The sequence below is a fragment of the Hylobates moloch genome, unplaced genomic scaffold (genome assembly GCF_009828535.3).
Source record: "Hylobates moloch isolate HMO894 unplaced genomic scaffold, HMol_V3 SCAFFOLD_8, whole genome shotgun sequence".
Classification (NCBI taxonomy): Eukaryota; Metazoa; Chordata; class Mammalia; order Primates; family Hylobatidae; genus Hylobates; species Hylobates moloch.
In genome coordinates this window covers 80,502,743-80,523,975 of record NW_026652283.1, presented here as the reverse complement: position 1 = coordinate 80,523,975, position 21,233 = coordinate 80,502,743, and the positions used below count along the sequence as shown (strand labels likewise).

Genomic DNA, 21,233 nt, shown 5'->3' with positions numbered 1-21,233 from the left:
TATTAGCAACTGGCTGGAAGCTGAAAGCTAAGGTTTTGTTTTTTTTTTTTTTGTGACTAATTTCTAGAAGTGATTGTAGACTTCCTCTCTTGTGCTGAGCAGAAAACTCTGAAGAATGGGGACCTGTGGATCCTCTGGGTTTGGGATTTCTGCACTATGGCTATAACAAAGCTGCTGGACCCCTGCCTCCAGAGGGCATTTCCCTGGTAGAAAACAATAATTGGGTTTCTCTTCCTCACCATGCACCTCTCCCTTGTTGATCAATAGTTTTCTTTTCTTTAGTCATACTGTCAGGTTATATACAATGTTGGTATTTAAAATAAACGGATATGTTCATAATGTTAGGTTAGAAAAAATAATATTAGGAATTATGTAGTGTGTAACTATGCTCTGGACAGTGTCAGTTGACCAAGTTCATGAGGATGTTCCTGTCTATATACAGGAATTCTCAGATTGTCAAGCTTCTGTGCTGGCTTTTTCTGCCCTTCTAGAGACAGCTGAGGGGCCCAAGCACCTGTCCGTCCGTCCGTCCTTCTTTCCTTCCTTTTTCTTTTTTTTAATTGTGGTAAAATATATGTAACATAAAATTTACTGTTTTACATTCTTCCTTCTTATACATGATCAGCCTCCTGGAAAGCTTTCCCTTCACCACCTCATCTCTTACTGCCCTTAGGGGTCCTCAGAGTCTAGTCACGCTTTCTCTGAGTGAGTTTCCTTGAGATCCCCTAGAGCACAAGTGGCCATGCCTTCTTTTGGTCTGTGTCCAAACAATACAGCTCGTTTTTTTTTTTAGGTTATGTACTGCAGTCGTCTGACTGCTTTATGTTTTACCTGTTCACACATTTTGGCATGATCTCTCCAACTAGATTGTCAGTTCTTGGAGAGCAGTAACTGTCTTGTACCTTATCTCCTCCATCATTCTTGTCACGCTATTTCATCTACAGTAGGTATTGAATAATTGCTTGGATACTTGTGGATTTTGTTGATTGTTGGTGATAGTAGCAGCTGCTGCTGTTGGTGTGAGCTAGATTTCCTAGTCCCTGATACATTTTCTTTCCTATTGGAAATGAAATGAAAGGGCATTGTTCTGGCCTTTAAGACTGAGAAGAGTAAGAGCAACAAGAACTTGTAGCAGAGATGAGGGAATAAATAAGAGAAGGAAGAGAGTTGAAACAGTATGAAAGGGTTAAAGAGAAAATGGAACAAAGAGGAAAATAATCCACAAAAATTTAGATGTTGATAGAAGACAGACTTTATTTTTTCCCTTCTACACTTCACTGAGAAATATGCTAACACCATTTACTTTCTGGGGCTGGGCAAAAAAAGGTTGTGGCTCTTTTGGTTGGCTTGACTGTACATAAAGGGACTCTGGTGTTTTAAGTGGTTCAGAAACTTGACCAAAGAGACTGGACAGAAAAGCAGCTTGGTTAAGGGTAAAGGAGAAGGAATCATATACAGTTATTTTTCTTTGAGGCCAGATACAAGCTAGCATTGTTTTTATTTACTTATATTTTTAAAATTGTATTTAAAATACAAAAATTAGCTGAGCGTGCTAGCATGTGCCTGTAGTCCCAGCTACTCAGGAGGCTGAGGTGGGAGGATCACTTGGGCCTGAGAGCAGAGGTTGCAGTGAGCTGAGATTGCCCCCACTATACTCCAGCCTGGGCTACAGAGCAAGATCTTATCTCAAAACAACAAATTTTTTTGTTTTTGGTAGAGATGGGGTCTTGCTGTATTGCCTAGGTCTTAAACTCCTGGCCTCAAGCCGTCTTCCCACCTCAGCCTGCCAAATTCCTTTACAAGCATGAGCCACCACTCCTGGCTTGTTTTTATTTTTGTAATTAATATTTTTTGAGGATGAGAGGGAATAATTTAAGTGCTTAGTTTACGCAATGGTGTTCCGGCTACTCTGGTTCTCTTGTTGCACATGTCTCTGAAAGTGTGATTGATAGTGATAGTCACCCAGATCACTACTGATGTCCCATTGGTCGTAGTGCTGATTGCACAATTCTGTGGCATATTGAAATATTTAATTTTTTTAACATAATTTAGGTTCTGTGGCTTGTAGAAAATGTTATGTGTGTATGTAATTGAAAATTATAGTCTTACGAATTCTAGTCTACAAGTAAAAACTATCCAAGTTTGAGGAGTAGCTTAAATTTTTCACTCGATTCTCATGTCTGTGTACTCATTTTGTTGTGTCTGGGCTGTTGCATGTGGATTATTTATAGTATAGCATAAAGTTAAGCCTTTTACTGCCATTTGGGATTTGAAGTCTCTTTTTAAAAATTATTATTTAAAAAAATTTTTTTAGAGATGAGCTCTTGCCCTGTCTCATAGCTGGAGTGTAGTAGCGTGATGATCATAGCTCACTGCACCCTCAAACTCCTGGGTTCAAGCTATCCTCCCATCTCAGCCTCCGAAGTAGCTGGGGCTATAGGTGTATGCAACTAATTAAACAAAAATTTATTTTGGCCAGGCACAGTGGCTCACGCCTGTAATCCCAGCACTTTGGGAGGCCAAGGCAGGTAGATCACGAGGTCAGGAGATCAAGATCATCCTGGCTAACACGGTGAAACCCTGTCTCTACTAAAAATACAAACAAAAAATTAGCCGGGTATGGTGACACGTGCCTGTGGTCCCAGCTACTCAGGAGGCTGAGGCAGGAGAATGGTGTGAACCCGCGGGCAGAGGTTGCAGTGAGATGAGATCGCACCACTGCACTCCAGCCTGGGCAACAGAGTGAGACACTGTCTCAAAAAAAAAAGAGAAAAAATTTTTAAGTAGACTCAAAAAGCTGCAAAAAAAAAAATTTTTTTTTAAGATACAGAATCTCACTGTGTTGCCCAGGCTGATCTCAAACTCCTGGCCTTAAGTGGTCCTCTTGCCTCAGCCTCCTAAGTTAGCTGGGTAAAGTGTCTTAAGTAGAAAAATCACAATTTTCAGCTGGGTGCGGTGGCTCACACCTGTAATCCCAGTACGGGAGGCTGAGGCGGGTGGATAACAAGGTCAGGAGAGCCCTGGCTAACAGTGAAAACCCCGTCTCTACTAAAAATACAAAAAGAAAAATCACAGTTGTCTGGGACACGGGGCTTTTAGTTTAATGAGGGCCCTGGTGTCAGAGGGTAACTTCCTGTATATGTTCTGGGACCAGTCTGTGAGTAAAGTCATTATTGAGAGAGGAAGGTGCCAGAAAATCAGATCAAGGGCTCAAGATAGAGAACAGAGAAAATGCTTATCTGCTACTGAGGTGGGGAAGCTGCTGGTATTCAAATAGTGGCAAAACAGAAGCATTATTTGAGAATGAACTGTCCTACACAAATCACAAATGGAATAGTCAGGTGAGATGAAATGATTGCGAAGTGAGGTGTTGTGTTGTAGGAGGAGGGGATCTCTGGGGAATAAGTATTTTTAGTGATCATGTATGAGTCTTTAAAGAAAACAAAGTTACCTTTTTCTACAGTATATTTTTATATGAGACTTATACAAAGATTATTTTATTGTCTTTATAGATGAAAGAGGTCCTTCTTGTAACCATAAGCATTTTTATTGCAAAATGTGCAGTAGTTAGCCAATAGTTTTTTTTTTTTTTTTTTTTTTGAGACGGAGTCTCGCTGTCGCCCAGGCTGGAGTGCAGTGGCGGGATCTCGGCTCACTGCAGGCTCCGCCCCCGGGGTTCACGCCATTCTGCCTCAGCCTCCTGAGTAGCTGGGACTACAGGTGCCCACCACCTTGCCCGGCTAATTTTTTGTATTTTTAGTAGAGACGGGGTTTCACTATGTTAGCCAGGATGTTCTCGATCTCCTGACCTCGTGATCCGCCCGCTTTGGCCTCCCAAAGTGCTGGGATTACAGGCGTGAGCCACCGCGCCCGGCCTTTAGCCAATAATTTTTTTCAGTTATTCAGTGAGTCCTCTTAATTACCATTCCATGGAACTCTTGAGATATTTGTTGACAAGCTGCTCAGGAAGAGGCTCAGCCAGAGCCCCAGACAAAGCCCAGGCAGGATCATGACTGTGGAGCTGGCTTTGGTTTGTAATGGGTCAAGAATCTCTTTCTCCTTGTGCCCTAATCTTAGCATCATGTTAGGGGCATAGGCAGGAGAAGTGAATGTTGTTCAGGGACCTACCCCATTGCTTCAGGAGGGGAAAGAAATAGGCCACTTTGAGCTAGATCTAGTCCAGGAGGTGTAGTGAGCTACCTGAGCTTTGTGTTGAGGCCAGAGGACCTTGAAGGTGGTGTAGAAGGGCAATGCAGGTTATAGAAGTCCTGGCTCCATAGGGCAATGGGCGTGGGAGCGGGAGGGTTATCTTCTGGGCTGGAATGAGGGTCAAAGGTGTATAGGTAGAAAGGAGTATTATGATTGTAGCCTCAAGCATCTTTAATGTTGGAGGAAAGGAATAGGTTTTGTAAACTTTAGGAATAGGTTTTTAATAGGATTTTTGTTTTGTTTTTTTGTTTTTGAGACAGCGCCTCACTCTGGCACTCAGGTTGGAGTGCAGTGGCACGATGTTGGCTAACTGCAGTCTCCAACTCCCAGGCCGAAACAATCCTCCTACTTCAGCCTCCCAAATAGCTGGGACCACAGGTGCGCACCACATGCCTGGCTAATTTTTTTTTTTTTTTTTTAATATTTTTGGTAGAGACGGAGTTTTGCTGTGTTACCCAGGCTGGTCTCAAACTCCAGAGTTCAGAAGATCCACCCACTTCAGCCTCCCAAAGTGCTGGGGTTACAGGTGTGAGCCACCGCACCCAGCCTAGGATTTTAAATAGGTATTTAAATAGATTTTTAAAACTTATTCAGCACATGTGTGGCATAGTGAACTATATTGCTCACTTTTTTTTTTTTTTTTTTAATTGAGACGGACTCTCGCTCTGTCGCCCAGGCTGGAGTGCAGTGGCACGATCTTGGTTCACTGCAAGCTCCGCCTACCGGGTTCACGCCATTCTCCTGCCTCAGCCTCCCAAGTAGCTGGGACTACAGGTGCCTGCCACCACGCCTGGCTAAATTTTTTTTGTATTTTTAGTAGAGACGGGCTTTCACTTTGTTTGCCAGGATGGTCTCGATCTCCTGATCTCATGATCTGCCCCTCCTCGGCCTCCCAACGTGCTGGGATTACAGGTGTGAGCCACCGCACCTGTCCCTATTGCTCACTTTTTAAACCTGTTCCCCAGATAGGATCGGAGAAATATGCCAATTATTACAAGTGTTTTTACTGCATTTCTTCTTGCTTTATGAATTGCTGTATTAACTTCAGTAAAGCTATGAAAATATTTCCTAGAACACTCTATTCTGCCATACTCTTTTGTGAATTTTTTTTAAAAACTAGTGTTTGCTCCTTAGCAAAATATGACTGGAAAATCTCTCTAAGATTCTGCTGTGGCTAATTTTTCCCCTTTGTGGATGAATAGTAATGGGTTGTCAGGGCTTCTGACTCTTAAGTGCCAAAGTCTTTATAGTCCTGTGTTCAAAACAACCTGGCTTTTTTGTCTTTTTCACTTGTAACATGATCACTTGGTGTTCATAACAACAAAATACATTATTTTAGCCATTTTCTTAATTGGTACTAATGCCAAGTTAAAAGATAACAAGTATCTGGTGAAAACTTTAATTATTAAATCGATTTTCTTTTATTCTGATATAGCTGAATTTTAAGATCATTCTATTTTTATTTACTTACAGTCATGAATTGACCAATAATGGTTTTTTGTTGTTGTTGTTGTTGTTACTGTTGCTACTACTCATGGGAAAGTATCTTCAAGCTGGGGCTGGTTACACTGAGTGTTTGTGTGCTGAGCAGCCCTCTGATTTCTATTTTTGTGATCTGATGTGAGCTGTCTTTGCACGCTTCTATCTAAGTAGAACTTAGGTTAAATTCCTGCATTTCAAATAGCTGGCCGTTAATAGGTTCATTAACATATTTCACAGTGTTTTAGTCTGGAAGTCTGAGGTGTGTTTACTGATGTGTAAATTCATTTTTAAAAGGCGATGAGAAATGTCCAGAGTGACATTGAGAATGGCCTAAATACAAATGGTGCAAAGTTGTCCTTGTCTTGCCAGCTTAGAAAGGTTGTTGTCATCGCTGTGTACCTGATACCATACAAAACATGCTCATCACCTTCCAGAAAAGAAGCTCTTCATCAGATTCAAGGCCAGCTTTCATTCTAGTCTTTTTGTTGTGCTTGCTGTCTACCTCAGGAACCATGGAAGTCATGTGTAATCAAGGGGTGATATGGTATTTGTGTGTTTTTTTTTTTTGACATTTATATTTTAATCTTGAGTTTATAAAATTTTTGTCAAGATGTTACTACAGTATTTCAGAAAATAATATCATTCATGTTTTCATTAACCTAAAATAAGTTTTCTTCCTTGCTTATCATCCTTCAGCTCTTGTCCATATTCATACATAGCATTATTGTTCAGCATTTCACTCAACCAATATTGGGTATTTATTGAGAACCTACTACACCTCCTGTTATGTTCCTGTGTCAGGCACATAACAGGAAAAATAACTGTGAAGAAAACAGACAAAAATCTCTGCCCTGGTAGACATTGCATTATAATAATCAGTAGATACATGTATTTTATGCATTCTGCTTTCTTCATGTATATTTCAAACATTTCCCCGTTTTTACTTTGTCCTCATAAATACTTTAAATGGCTGTGTAGCATGCCATCTAGTTTTTGAACCGTAATTTGCTTAAGCTTTCTCCATTGGGCATTTAAGTGAGTACCTATGTATTACAGTTGTTGGGGGACTGGTTACTTTGCTGTGAATGTCTTTATGGATATGACTTTTGTGTCTGTTGGGCCTTGTCCAGAGTCTGGGCTAGTGGTCAGATGATTGGGTTCCAGTCTCATTTTTTCCATTTAATATAATATGACCTCAGATAAGTCCCTCAGCATCTCTATGCTTGAGTTTCCTCATCTGTAAAATAATGATAACACCTCCTTCACAACATTAAATGTGATGATAATGCAGATAAAGTGCCTGGAACATGAATGTTCAAACCGATTTTGCTTGGTCATGGTAGAAGCGGGGCAAAAGTGGAGGGATGGGAGTGTTATTTGTCTTGGTTCCTTAAAACATGTTCTCAGGGTTGTGTGTCTTGAATCATAGGGTAGGAGCCTACACATTGAGGATGGTTCTGGGCAATATATTGCTGACTGGTGCCTCTGAGTGTGCATATGATATTGGGTCATATACTTTGGATTATTTTACCTTCCCCTAGAGCCTCTGGTTCCCTTCTCCTGGGGCCCACCAAAGAGAAGTAAAAATAACACAAAATGAACTTTGAATTGGAGCCGGGAAAAAGATACAGGGAAATAATAGCTTGTCTGTACCTGTATTTGTGGTTGACTGCAATGTTTGGTCTTATGCCTATGTTAATAGCACTACTTAGTGTTTACTTGTTTTGGGGGTTCTTGTTATTGAGACACCTCTGTACTTTAATTTTGCCTTGCTCCAATCTAATTATCTTTTTTTCTTCTTTGCCCTTGCTGCTCTAGGAAAAATTTGAAGGATTAGATTTGTCTTCCCCAAAGAGGGAAGAATTGTAGGAAAGATTCGAAAAAGGTGCAGAATGAGGAGCATTTTGCTCCTCCTGAAATGTATCTGCCCTCTAACTTTATTTCTTAAACTGACATGAACTGTCAAACATGAAGTTCCTTTGGTATCTAAACTTTAAACTTTTATAAAGTTTAAATCTTTATAAACATGAATGATTTCCACCGGGCACAGTGGCCCACGCCTGTATTCCCAGTACTTTGGGAGGCCAAGGCAGGCGGATCACCTGAGGTCAGGAGTTCAAGACCAGCTAGCCAACATGGTGAAACCCCGTCTCTACTAAAAATACAAAAATTAGCTGGGCATGGTGGTGCATGCCTGTAGTTCCAGCTACTTGGGAGGCTGAGGCACGAGAATCGCTTGAACCTGGGAAGCAGAGGTTGCAGTGAGCCGAGATCGCGCCACTGCACTCCAGCCTCGGCAACAGAGCGAGACTCTGTCTCAAAAAAACAAAAACAGGCCGGGCGCTGTGGCTCATGCCTGTAATCCCAGCACTTTGAGAGGCCAAGGCAGGCGGATCACGAGGTCAGGAGATCGAGACCATCTGGCTAACACAGTGAAACCCCGTCTGTACTAAAAGTACAAAAAATTAGCCGGGCATGGTGGCGGGCGCCTATAGTCCCAGCTACTCGGGAGGCTGAGGCAGGAGAATGGCGTGAACCCGGGAGGTAGAGCTTGCGGTGAGCCAAGATGGCACCACTGCACTCCAGCCTGGGCAACAGAGCGAGACTCCGTCTCAAAAAAAAAACCATGAATGATTTCACAGTGATGACCATGTTATTGACCATAAATAGAGAAAAATACAGGCAGGATGAGCAAGGGGTTTGTTTGGAGATTTTAAAAGGAAAGCAGAGCTGTTCTTATAATTGTGAACACAGTGTGGTCTCTATCTGGAAAAGTTGTTCTCTTTGACTAGCAGTTTCTTTTCCTGGTCAGCTAACAGTCTCTTCAATTCTGTCACCATCCTTTCCAGGAGTCTGTAGATAACCTTGCCTCTTTTTACAAGAAATCTTTCTAATGCCATCAAGCTTGGTTTCCTGGATTCTCTATCTTAATTGTTGGTACCACCATCCACCAACCTGGAAATAGAGGATTGACCCTCTACCCCTTGTTTACATGAGTCCCTCCCTGATCCCCAGACAGAGTCTGTCACTCTTGCCTCTGTACCACTGTGCTTCTTCTTGGTGTGTACTTACAGTGTTTGCCAATTAGTTGTAAACTAGGATATAAACTGTTTGAGATAGAGGTCCATATTTTTTCTTTACCTAACAGCACCTGGCAGAAATGTCTGGTTATGTTATGTTCTCAGTAAGTGTTGCTTTTTAATGTGTCTAAGCCCAGGCCAATAAATGCACAGTTGAAAATTAACTCCAAACCTCTACTTCTGTGTGCTCCAATTTGTAAACAGGAGACATTCTCTTCAAAGGACTTTTTCATGAAGCCAGCTGACCTCCAAATAAAGATGGTATAAACCTGGCTGGGCGCGACGGGTCACACATGTAATCCCAGCACTTTGGGAGTCCAAGGCGGGTGGATCATGAGATCAGGAGGTCAAGATCATCCTGGCCAACACAATGAAACGCCATCTCTACTAAAAATACAAAAAATTAGCTGGGTGTGATGGCAGGAGCCTGTAATCCCTGCTACTTGGGAGGCTGAGGCAGGATAATCGCTTGAATCTGGGAGGTGGAGGTTGCCGTGAGCTGAGGTCACACCACTGCACTCCAGCCTGGGTGACAGAGCGAGACTCTGTCTCAAAAAAAAAAAAAGATGGTATAAACCTAACAGATACATGATTCCCAGCTTATGGTATGTATCAGAATTAGTTTTAGCAATTCTCATATAGAAACCTGAACTTCATACAGTTGTAATGAAACAGGCTAGGTACGGTGGCTCACACCTGTAATCCCAGCACTTTGGGAGGCCGAGGTGGGCGGATCACTTGAGGTCAGGAGTTTGAGACTAGCCTGGCCAACGTGGTGAAACCCTATCTCTACACAAATATAAAAATAAGCCGGGCGTGATTGTGGACACCTGTAATCACAGCTACTCGGGAGGCTGAGGCAGGAGAATCGCTTGAACCTGGGAGGCAGAGGTTGCAGTGAGCTGAGATCATACCACTGCACTCCGTCCTGGGCAACAGAGAGAGGTTGCGTCTCAAAAAAAAAAAAAAAAAAAGGTAATAGAATCTCGAGGGGCTAGGCCAAGGCATTTTACATTAGATTCGCATGGAAGTGCAGAAAAATTGTAAAATGGTTTGGGTTATTCAAGTGAGGAGGGAGGAGTGCTTGCTTTCTTTTGACTACTGAAAGGGCGTGTCCAGCATTTGGAGTGTACTGGTTTTGTAACAGTAGAAGTAGGATATAAATTGCTCAGCTATACTTGCAAGTTGGATAGGCTTCCCATAGTCTTTTTGATGTCTAAATATAACTTTATATTTCATTGATTTTCAAGAGAAGGTCTTGTCCCTGGGGTGGAGGCTGTCCTCTTTTCCCCTAGCCCCACCATCAGCACTGGTCCTCTGCAAGGTTTTATAACCCCCTGCCTTCTTCCTTTGACCTGGGCAAAACTAAGAGGAAGAAACAGCACAGCTCACAGTTTGAGCTTAGGGGTGGTTGTGGCAAGACTCCTGTCCTCACTCCTTCCTAATCTTCTCAAAAGAGACTTCAGGTGACTTGGAAACTACTGGACAAATTCCATTCTAATTTTTTTTTAATTTTTTTCATATTTTTCCTTTCTTTCCTAACTGTCAGAACATACGAACATTCTAACTCATTTTCATATGTGTACAAACCAACTTTTTAGTGTTTCAACTGTGCAAAGTCCTACTGTATTTTATGATCTTGTTTAAAATAGAAGTTTACTTAGCAATAATTATAAATAAATGAATATTCTTTAGTGAAAAAAGAGATAAAAGTGGATTCTATGTCCTTTTTGATGATGAGAAACAGGGTTTCACCATGTTGGCCAGGCTGTCCTTTTTGATGATGTAGAGATGTCTGATGGTATCTGTAGTCATAAATACAATGTGGTTTAAAAGTTTTGAATTTTATGATACTGTAGTAGAATACACCAAATTTTCTTTTGCAAATTTAACACTGCTACTTCAAGATGGTTGGCTGCACATGCCTTTGCCCCACCTCTGCTTCTTCTGTTTGTTTTGTTATTCAGATGTCTGTGGTAGTTTTATTTGCAATAGCCAAAAACTGGAAGCAACTCACATACTCAAAAAGATGAATAAACAAACAGTGGCATACCCATAGAACTGCATACTTCTCAGCAGTATAAAAGAATGAGCTACTTATATAAGCATCATTGATAAACCTCAAAAAAAAAAATATGCCACATGAAGAAACCCAAAGGGGAGAAACATAAAAACTTTATATGTCAGTCATGTAAAATTCTAGAAAATGCAAACTAATCCATCATAAAGGAAAGTAAATCAACAGTTGCCTGGAGGACCAGAGAGAGCAGGAGGAGAGAGATTATTAAAGGGGATAAAGTAAATTTGGGAGTGCCCTTCCATTTTTAAATACCATGAAAATGAAAGTAAAGGCACATGCATGTTGTAAACTAATATTAACAGAATGGGTTGGAGTGGGGTGTTGTGTGGGGACATCATTACAAAATGTGAGCCAGTTTATCTAAATTTTGAAAAGACCATGGACTCTGATCTGACTGATGAATATTGGAAGAGATAAGTGTGCTGCAAATGGGGGGATTAATAAAAGAGCTGTATATAGACTAGTCATCCCTGTCCCCACTGGGTCTTTAGACCAAAAAAAAAAAACAAACAAAAAAACCTACATAAAAACAAAAGAAACCCATTTATTTATTTAATTTTTTGAGACAGAGTGTTGCTCGTCCCCCAGGCTGGAGTGCAGTGGCGTGATCTCAGCTCACTGCAACCTCTGCTTCCCAGGTTCAAGCAATTCTCCTGCCTCAGCCTCCTGAGTAGCTGGGACTACAGGCACACGCCACCACACCCGGCTAATTTTTGTATTTTTAGTAGAGACGGGGTTTCACCATGTTGGCCAGGCTTGTCTTGAACTCCAGACTTCAGGCGACCTGCTTGCCTTGGCCTCCCAAAGTGCTGGGATTATGGGGGCGCCTAGCCAAAACCCTTATTTTTAAGAATTGAGATAAACTGGAGAGAAATAGAACCCTTAGAGTGTGAGATTTGGCTGATCTCATTTATCATCTGGGGGCTCTTGAGTCTGAAGTAATAGCTGTCTCTCATGGATCATCCTAAAATGACAGGTTCTGTTTATGTACACAGAGCTTAGGATTCATTTTCCTGACCCCTCTTCCCTTTAAAAATTTGAAGTAATAATTAGCTGGGCGCGGTGACTCACGCCTGTAATCCCAGCACTTTGGGAGGCTGAGGCAGGCGGATCACAAGGTCAGGAGATTGAGACCATCCCAGCTAACACGGTGAAACCCCGTCTCTACTAAAAATACAAAAAAATTAGCCGGGCGTGGTGGCAGGCGCCTGTAGTCCCAGCTACTCGGGAGGCTGAGGCAGGAGAATGGCGTGAACCTGGGAGGCAGAGCTTGCAGTGAGCTGAGATCGTGCCACTGCACTCCAGCCTGGGTGACAGAGCAAGACTCCAACTCAAAAAAAAAAAAAAAAAAATTGAAGTAATAATCACATATCCTAAAACTAACCATTTAAAGTATACAATTCAGTGGCATTTAGTACATTCACAATGTTATGCAACCATCATCTTCATCTTGTTCCAGAACATTTTCATTACCTCAAAAAGAAACCCAGGCTGGGTGCAGTGGCTCATGCCTGTAATCCCAGCACTTTGGGAGGCCAAGGCAGGTGTTAAAGACCAGCCTGGCCAACATGGTGAAACCCTGTCTCTACTAAAAATACAAAAAATCAGCCTGTCGTGGTGGTGGGTGCCTGTAGTCCCAGCTACTCGGGAGGCTGAGGCAGGAGAATGGCGTGAACCTGGGAGGCGGAGCTTGCAGTGAGCCGAGATCATGCCACTGCACTCCAGCCTGGGCGATGGAGCGAGACTCCATCTCAAAAAAAAAAAAAAAAAAAAATTAGCTGGGCGTGGTGGCACACATCTGTAATCCCAGCTACTCGGGAGGCTGAGGTGGGAGAATCACTTGAACCTGGGAGGTGGAGGTTGCGGTGAGCCCAGATTTTAAAAAGATGATAGATAGATAGATAGATAGATAGATAGATAGATAGATAGATAGATAGGTAGATAAAAAGAGAGAGAGAGTGTGCAAGTGAGCCAAGTCCGGATGCGGTGGCTCACTCCTGTAATCCCAGCACTTTGGGAGGCCCAGGCAGGCAGATCACTTGAGGTCAGTGTTGTGGGAAGTCAGGGACCCTAAACGGAGGGACTGGCTGAAGCCATGGCCGAAGAATGTGGATTGTGAAGATTTCATGGACATTTATTAGTTCCACCAGCCTGGCCAACATGGTGAAACCCCATCTCTACATCTCAACTAAAAATACAAAAATTAGTCAGGCGTGGTGGTGCGTGCCTGTAATCCTAGATACTCGGGAGGCTGAGGCAGGAGAATTGCTTGAACCTGGGAGGCAGAGGTTGCAGTGAGCTGAGATTGCGCCACTCCACTTCAGCCTGGGTGATAAAGTGAGACTCCGTCTCAAAATATATATATATGAAGCCACATACATGGCATGAGTATGAGTCATTGGTGGCAATCAAAAAATATATTTGTGCAGGCTGGGCGCGGTGGCTCACGCCTGTAATCCCAGCACTTTGGGAGGCTGAGGCGGGCGGATCACGAGGTCAGGAGATCAAGACCATCCTGGCTAACATGGTGAAACCCCGTCTCTACTGAAAATACAAAAAAAAATTAGCCAGGCATGGTAGCGGGCGCCTGTAGTCCCAGCTACTCGGGAGGCTGAGGCAGGAGAATGGTGTGAACCCAGGAAGCGGAGCTTGCAGTGAGCAGAGATCGTGCCACTGCACTCCAGCCTGGGTGACAGAGCAAGACTCCGTCTCAAAAAAAAAAAAAAAATTTGTGCCTGATGTATGAACATTCTCCTTTGAATGGCCCCAAGGGTTATTGGCATTGGAACCACAGTGAAGAAAATGCAATTCTGGTCCTACAAATAGTATCCTAAAGCTACAAAAGTAACTGATGGAGGAAATAAAAATAGTGTTTTATATATCAAAAAGTTGGGACTTGAAAGCGGGAGATAAGGAGCAATTTAAGTAAGTTACATGTCATAGAGAGTTAGGGTTATACTCAGTGATGTTGGTGACAACCAGAAGAACCTTAGACAAATGACTGGAAAAGATTTCTCCTGGATAGGAAGACCTGGTGGTGGTAGTGGTAAAAAGAAATGAGGTGGCAGTGTTGTTCTTTCCATCAAAGTGCCTTTTATGTTTTATGAGCCATTGATTTTTCTTTTCTTTTTTTTTTTTTTTGAGACGGAGTCTCGCTCTGTCGCCCAGGCTGGAGTGCAGTGGCGCTATCTTGGCTCCACCTTCTGGGTTCACGCCATTCTCCTGCCTCAGCCTCCTGAGTAGCTGGGACTACAGGTGCCTGCCACCACGCCTGGCTAACTTTTTGTATTTTTAGTAGAGACGGGGTTTCACTGTGTTAGCCAGGATGGTCTCGATCTCCTGACCTTGTGATCCGCCCCTCCTTGGCCTCCCAAAGTGCTAAGATTACAGGTGTGAGCCACCGCGCCCAGCCCAATTTTTCTTTTTTTTTGTTTGAGATGAAGTCTCACTCTGTCACCCAGGCTAGAATGCAGTGGCATGATCTTGGCACACTGCAACCTCCACCTCCCAAGTTCAAGTGACTTTCCTGCCTCAGCCTCCCGAGTAGCTGGGATTACAGGCACACGCAACCACACCTGGCTATTTTTTTTTTTTTTTTTTTTTTTGAGACGGAGTCTTACTGTCACCAAAGCTGGAGTGCAGTTGAGTTATCTTGGCTCACTGCAGCCTCTGTCTCGTGGGTTCAAGCAATTCTCCTGCTTCAGCCTCCTGAATAGCTGGGATTAGAGGTGCCCGCCACCACGCCCAGGTAATTTTTGTATTTTTAATAGAAACGGGGTTTCACCATGTTGGCCAGGCTGGTCTTGAATTCCTGACCTCAGGAGATCCGCCCGCTTCGGCCTCCCAAAGTGTTGGGATTACTGGCATGAGCCACTATTCCCAGCCAAGCCTCAACTGATTTTCTTTGTTCATTGGCCATTAGGATAGGTTTAATAATTATTTCCCAGTAAACAAGTACTTCCTGAATTTCTGATGTCATTTTAACTTTCAGGTAGATGCTGGGACAGATGGAAAAAGATAGTTTGACCTCTTCATTTCCTTTTTTCTTTTTTTTTTTTTTGGAGACGGAGTCTCCATTGCCCAGGCTGGAGTACAACCTCCGCCTCCCGGGTTTAAATGATTCTCCTGCCTCAGCCTCCTGAGTAGGTGGGATTACAGGCACCTGCCAACATGCCCAGCTAATTTTTTTTTTTTTTTTTTTTTTGAGATGGAGTTTCGCTCTTGTTGCCCAGGCTGGAGTGCAATGGCACGATCTCAGCTCACTGCAACCTCCGCCTCCCAGGTTCAAGCCATTCTCTTGCCTCAGCCTCCCGAGTAACTGGGATTACAGGCACGCACCACCACGCCCAACTAATTTTGTATTTTTAGTAGAGATGAGGTTTCTCCATGTTGGTCAGGCTGGTCTCGAACTCCTGACCTCAAGTGATCTGCCCACCTCAGCCTCCCAAAGTGCTGGAATTACAGGCGTGAGTCACCGTGCCCGGCCCTAATTTTTGTATTTTTAATAGATAATGGGGTTTCACCATGTTGGCCAGGCTGGTCTTGAATTCCTGACCTCAGGAGATCTGCCTGCCTCGGCCTCCCAAAGTGCTGGGATTACAGGCATGAGCCACTGCGCCTAGCCGACATCTTCTTTTTCAAATAACTTAAAGATCTCTCTGCCTTTAATATCTGCCCCCTCCTGTACTTCCACTTTTTGTTTTTCTGATACATCCACTAAAAGTACCATTTTATTTTGCTCTGTTGAAAAATTTAAAGTGAATTCTCCAGGCTCCAGCCTGATCTCCTCATTGTTCCTTTCCCTAACTCATATACTTGATTTTAGCCTCCTCCAACCTATTGTCAGCATCTCCGCCCTTCTTGCAACCCTGGAGAGACTGCTAAGCCCTCCAACTTTTTTTAACCTGTCTCAGAGAAGCTGTGTCTGGCCTCTCCTGTATCCCTGTGCATCCCTGAGGGCTTGGAACACCTTGGCACCTTCATACGCTCTTGCGGTAGATGTGGGTGTCATGACAAGGCTGGACCACCGGACACAGGCAGAGAGTGGTGTTGGCGTATGGGACCTAATGCTAGCACAGGTATTGTTCCAGGTTCTTGGGTTTGGCAGAGAAGGAATCAGTCAAAAAATTTCTGCCCTCGATGGGCTTTCATTCTGTTCCTGTTTATATAGTTTTAGATGATCAGAAAATTTATAAAAATAGGGTTATATGTTTCTAGCATAAAGGGGTAGCTAAGGAAAGCAGTCGATGAGGTAGTAGCTCTGTCATTGAAACATGCTGTTGGAATCTGTGGCTTTTTCATTAAGATGTGCTGGCCTCTGAAGTGCCCTCCTTTTGGAGAAGATGGTACTACCATCTTATTGGTAGTACTTGGATGGTACTACCTAGCTGGTTATTTGGCATTCCCTCTCTTTGCCTCCTCACAGTAGCAGTAGCTGAGACATAGCATTGTTTCAAATAATTTTTGGACAGGATGGGCTGTGGCTGCGGGAATGGACACAGCTTTTAGTCCTACTCTGTGCAGTTCATTTGATATCAGTTCCCATCTGCATTTCTTTTGGTTGGGTTTGCTGGACATAATCTGCCTATGTGGCATTCCCCTGGAAGTCTGTTAAGAGTTCTAGAAGGGGCAATAACCAGCCCTTTGTACTGAGTACTTCCCAAAAAGTTTCCATTAAATGCACCCTAAAAGATATGCTGGCTGGGATTTACTTCACAATAATCTGGAGGGAGGAGGGGAGGGCTGGAATGGAGACATAGTGGGTCTGGCCACCAGCTGGTTAATGGGTTTCATTATATTCTTCACTTTGGTAGATGTTTGAAATTTTTCATAATTAAAAAAATATATACCCTTATGGTCAAGGAATGATTACGTTAATATTTTTACATTATTGTATTTTGTATAAATAACCTTATATTGAGTGAGGTCTTTGGTTTTTTTGGTATTGATTTTAATGATTGGAGTTCATAGCAGTTAGGACTGAATCAAGGTTAGGCTAGTGAGAAGTCTTCAGATTTGTGTTTATTAATCAGATTTAAAAATATATATAACTTTTGGGTGCCTCAATTACAAGTCAACCCTCCCTCCATGTCCCTGTAAAGAAAAGTGGAACGCGCAAAGTTATGATCAGGTGCCAGAGAGTGGGCCTTTTAGAGGTTGAGAATATTTAGGTGTGAAATATGGGAGAAATGAAATCCCACCACTTAAATTAGACTTCAGGGGTGAGCCTGGTTTAGGGTCAGAAGCCCTATGAGACCTCACTACCACCACCACTACTGATGCTAATTTTGCCCCATCCTAGGCTGGTGTTTACTTACTCCTTTGTCTTTGTGCTTTAACCTTCTTTCTTCCTCTTGTCCCTTTAGTACTTTCTTGCCTCCCTCCACATCATCCCTTGCCCCCCGGACCCAAATCCATCTGTCTTGATCTCTTTAGGCTAATTTTCCTATATCATGTCCCATTCTAGCCCAGGCCCAGAAGCTGGCCCACAGTTCACCCCCTTTCTTCATTTCTGCTTTTTAATGAGTGACCACTAGTGTTTGTTAACAAAAGTGATTGGACCACGAAGTGGCAGGCTGAGGCATGAAGACCCATCATGTAGCCTTAAAAGATTTCAGGCAGTTGGCAAGTAAGAATTCTAAATAAAAATTGAAACTACCACCTGTATTTTTTCAGGCCGTTGATGCTCACTGCCATCAGCTGCATCCTCCCTATGGCACTGGTAAGTGTGGGAAGGGCTGGTGACAGTTTTGGTGGGCTGCTGGATTTCTTTTTTCTGGGGGAAAAGTCTATTTGCAAGCTATGTTGTTAATTTGTCCTTGAGGGCTGGAGAGCTTGAACCAGCTAGAGGAGACTAAAAAGATAAAGAAGCAACTGATCATGGTCATGGATATCCTTGGGGAACTGTTGTCAGGAGCAGGGGCTATTTTAGCATGTGCCTTGATCCGTATATAAAATTAGTATGTTCTGTGCACTATTTTGAGTAATAAACATGTACTATCCAAGTGCTCTGGGGTGTCAAATAATAACTGTTAAATGTCCTGGAACTCGCAAAACATTTTTTCTGAAGATAGATGTTGGTTGTGTACTAGAAAGCGTCCTAAATGTCATATGTGCTTACCATTTCCTTCAGTAGCAGGAATTTATCTCTCTCTGGTATTTTAAGTTCTTCGTGGTCAGGGGACTCAAATGTTTATTCCAATGACTAATTTAAACTTCTGATAGAGACTTGGTGGAATGCGGTGGAGGGGAAGGGACTTGGTAGAAATCAGAAAATACATTTGTGGCTGTTATTAACAAACTTCAGGTGGACTTGCGATTTGTGATCTGAAAAATGGTATCATCACCATCTGCTTACACTGAATAAAGTTGAAACAGAAGTAGGGCAGCAAGTCACAGAATTGCTAGTCTAAGCCCACACGCAAATTGCTATTGGAGTTGCCTTACTTAAGATCCTGAAACCCTGCAGCCGTCTCCTTGTAGCAAGTGGGTCAGAGGACACAGAGATTCAAAGTTTTATCTTATAAGGTAGTCTCCATTCTAAGATGACAGTTTGATTTCAGTTCTCTAGTCTCTAACACCCTTAGACTGGAAGAAAGTGCCTCCAGAACAAAATGCTGAGATTGTAGATTTGCATGCTGCTAACCATGTCAGTAACAGCAACTAAAGCATTCATATTCACTTCATTACATCTCTGTGAGAAAATCTTAGCATTATTGGCCCACAGCCTGGATTTCCCCCTGGTCTTCATCCTCCGTTCCTCAGTCCTGCTTGTGAAGCAGGCATAGAATTGTGTGACACATTTACTAAGTTCTTCATTTAAAAAACAGAAAGGAGAACTTGACTCCCAAGCAGCCGTCTACTCTAGGTTTCTAGGCCAGTGTAACCAAGTGGTAACTACTGAACATGTTTTGAGGGCCTGTGTCAGATAGTATTTTCCAAAGGTCATGAGCAAACACCTTCTGTCATCCACTATAGTCTGTGCATTTTAGAGTTTCAGTCAAAAACAGACTATAGAGGATGCCAGAAGTTGTTTGCTCATGACCTTTGGAAAATAGAAATGACCATAAACAAAGTCCTTTTTGACATGCATGTAGCACATGCTTCCTGAAATAAAGATCTGGAAACCATCTGAGAGTATTGACATTGTAAATGCAATGGCAAAACAAAGCCATATTGGATTGAGGGCTACGGGTAATGCAGAGCAGTGTGTAGGGTAAATGAGAACAGAGGAGAGAGAGCTCATTTCAAGCTGGAAAGAAAGCTCCCCAGTAGCGTCTAACCCATTGTGGTGCAGGTTTGGAGGACTCAGGGAAGGTGGGAGGATGGGCTGCTCTTGGTCTCTGCTCAGACCCCATCTTTGACTCTGTGAAAGCCTTCTCTGGACTACCCAGAAACTTGAGGGTACCCTTCACTCTTCACAATAAACTTTAGGCTTGCCCCCACTTCTCTACCTTGCTCATACACTTTCCTTCTCTAGCTCCCGGTAAAATGAAAGAGTTCTTATCTTTGGGGCTTATGTTCATACTAAGGGGCAGGCACAAATGTGATTGCCCAAAGACAGTCCAGGGAGTGAGAAGGCTGGCCTAAAAGCTGTGCCTGTGGAAAAGTGATATTTAAGGAGCTGGCTGAATGGGAGCAGAACATCCAGTGAAATACTCAGAAGCCTTGGTCAGGGAGATCAAGAAAGCCAGAGAAGGCCAGGCACAGTGGCTCACGCCTGTAATCCTAGCTCTTTGGGAGGCCGAGGCGGGGGGATCACCTGAGGTCGGGAGTTTAAGACCAGCCTGACCAAAATGGAGAAACCTCATCTCTACTAAAAATACAAAATTAGCCGGGCATTGTAGCACATGCCTATAATCCCAGCTACTCGGGAGGCTGAAGCAGGAGAATCTCTTGAACCTGGGAGGTGGAGGTTGTGGTGAGCCGAGATCGTGCCATTGCACTCCAGCCTGGGCAACAAAAGCAAAACTCTGTCTCAAAAAAAAAAAAGAAAGGGAAAAAAAGAAAGCCAGAGAATATTGTAAAGTTATCAGCATTATAGGCCTATATGGAAATGACTTTATACTAGTACTATTATACTATACTCTATAGTGTATACAGTTAACCTTAGTGAAAACTGTGTTAAAACTGTAAAGTGGAATTTATTTTGAGGATTATAAATAAAAAGTCAAAGTATATACTATTTGATGCAGTAATATAAGGGTCAACCCTTTGTATATTGTGACATTTGATTATGTGAGTGATTGCCATTGAATTAAATTTGACAAACTTTCAGCCCTTTTATTATGAAAAATTTAAAAGAAAGAGCTTTAAATAATTCTACAGTGGACATTCATATACTATACCATCTAGATTATATAATTGATAATCTGTTGCTGCATTTGCTTCATCATTTATCTGTCCATCAGTCACCTCATTTTTGAAACAGCTCTATTAAAGTTTTACATGCCATTAAACTCATCCATTTTATTCTTATTTTATTTTTATTTTGTTTATTTATTTTTTGAGACAGTCTTGCTCTGTCACCCAGGCTAGAGTGCAGTGGTGCAATCTCGGCTCACTGCAAGCTCCGCCTTCCAGGTTCACGCCATTCTCCTGCCTCAGCCTCCCGAGTTGCTGGGACTACAGACGCCCACCACCACGCCTGGCTAATTTTTTTGTATTTTTAGTAGAGATAGGGTTTCACCATGTTAGCCAGGATGGTCTCGATCTCTTGACCTCGTGATCCGCCCACCTCGGCCTCCCAACATGCTGGGATTACAGGCGTGAGCCACCGTGCCCAGTCTTCTTTTTATTTTATTTTGTTTTTTGAGATGGAGTTTTGCTCTTGTTGCCCAGGCTGGAGTGCAATGGCGCGATCTCGGCTCACCGCAACCTTTGCGTCCCGGGTTCAAGTGATTCTCCTGCCTCAGCCTCCCAAGTAGCCGGGATCACAGGCATGTGCCACCACGCCTGGCTAATTTTGTGTTTTTAGTGCTAATTTTGTATTTTTAGTAGAGATGGGGTTTCTCCATGTTGGTCAGGCTGGTCTGGAACTCCCAACCTCAGGTGATCCGCCCACCTCGGCCTCCCAGGAGTGCTGGGATTACAGATGTGAGCCACTGCACCTGGCCCAACTCATCCATTTTAAAGTGTACCATTATTTGAATTCTATTAAATGTATACAACTATGTAGTTATTACCATAGTCCCAGTTTTAGAACATTTCATCACCTAAAAAATTCCTGTGTTCATTTATAGTTGATCCCTGTTCCCAAGTGACTACTGATCTTCTGTGTCAATAGTTTTGCCTTTTCTAGAAATTTCATACAATTCGAATTATACAATATGTAATCTTTTGTTACCTGGTTCTTTCTCTTAGCATAGTGGTTGAGGTTCATC

At 42.8% G+C, this 21,233-nt stretch overlaps 1 protein-coding gene across 6 annotated transcripts in view; it reads left to right on the top strand.

The window, feature by feature from the left end:
* Window positions 1-21,233, top strand: part of ARIH2 (ariadne RBR E3 ubiquitin protein ligase 2) — a 63,904-nt gene that overhangs the window by 5,848 nt on the left and 36,823 nt on the right. For 2 of the 6 annotated variants that reach the window (XM_032161626.2, XM_032161625.2), the window contains exon 2: window positions 17,527-17,572. The exons of the other annotated variants lie outside the window; for them this stretch is intronic. In XM_032161626.2, the coding sequence (XP_032017517.1) occupies window positions 17,534-17,572 (39 nt within the window). In that variant the 5' untranslated portion in view covers window positions 17,527-17,533. The remainder of the gene's footprint in view (window positions 1-17,526; window positions 17,573-21,233) is intronic. 6 annotated transcript variants of the gene reach the window in all.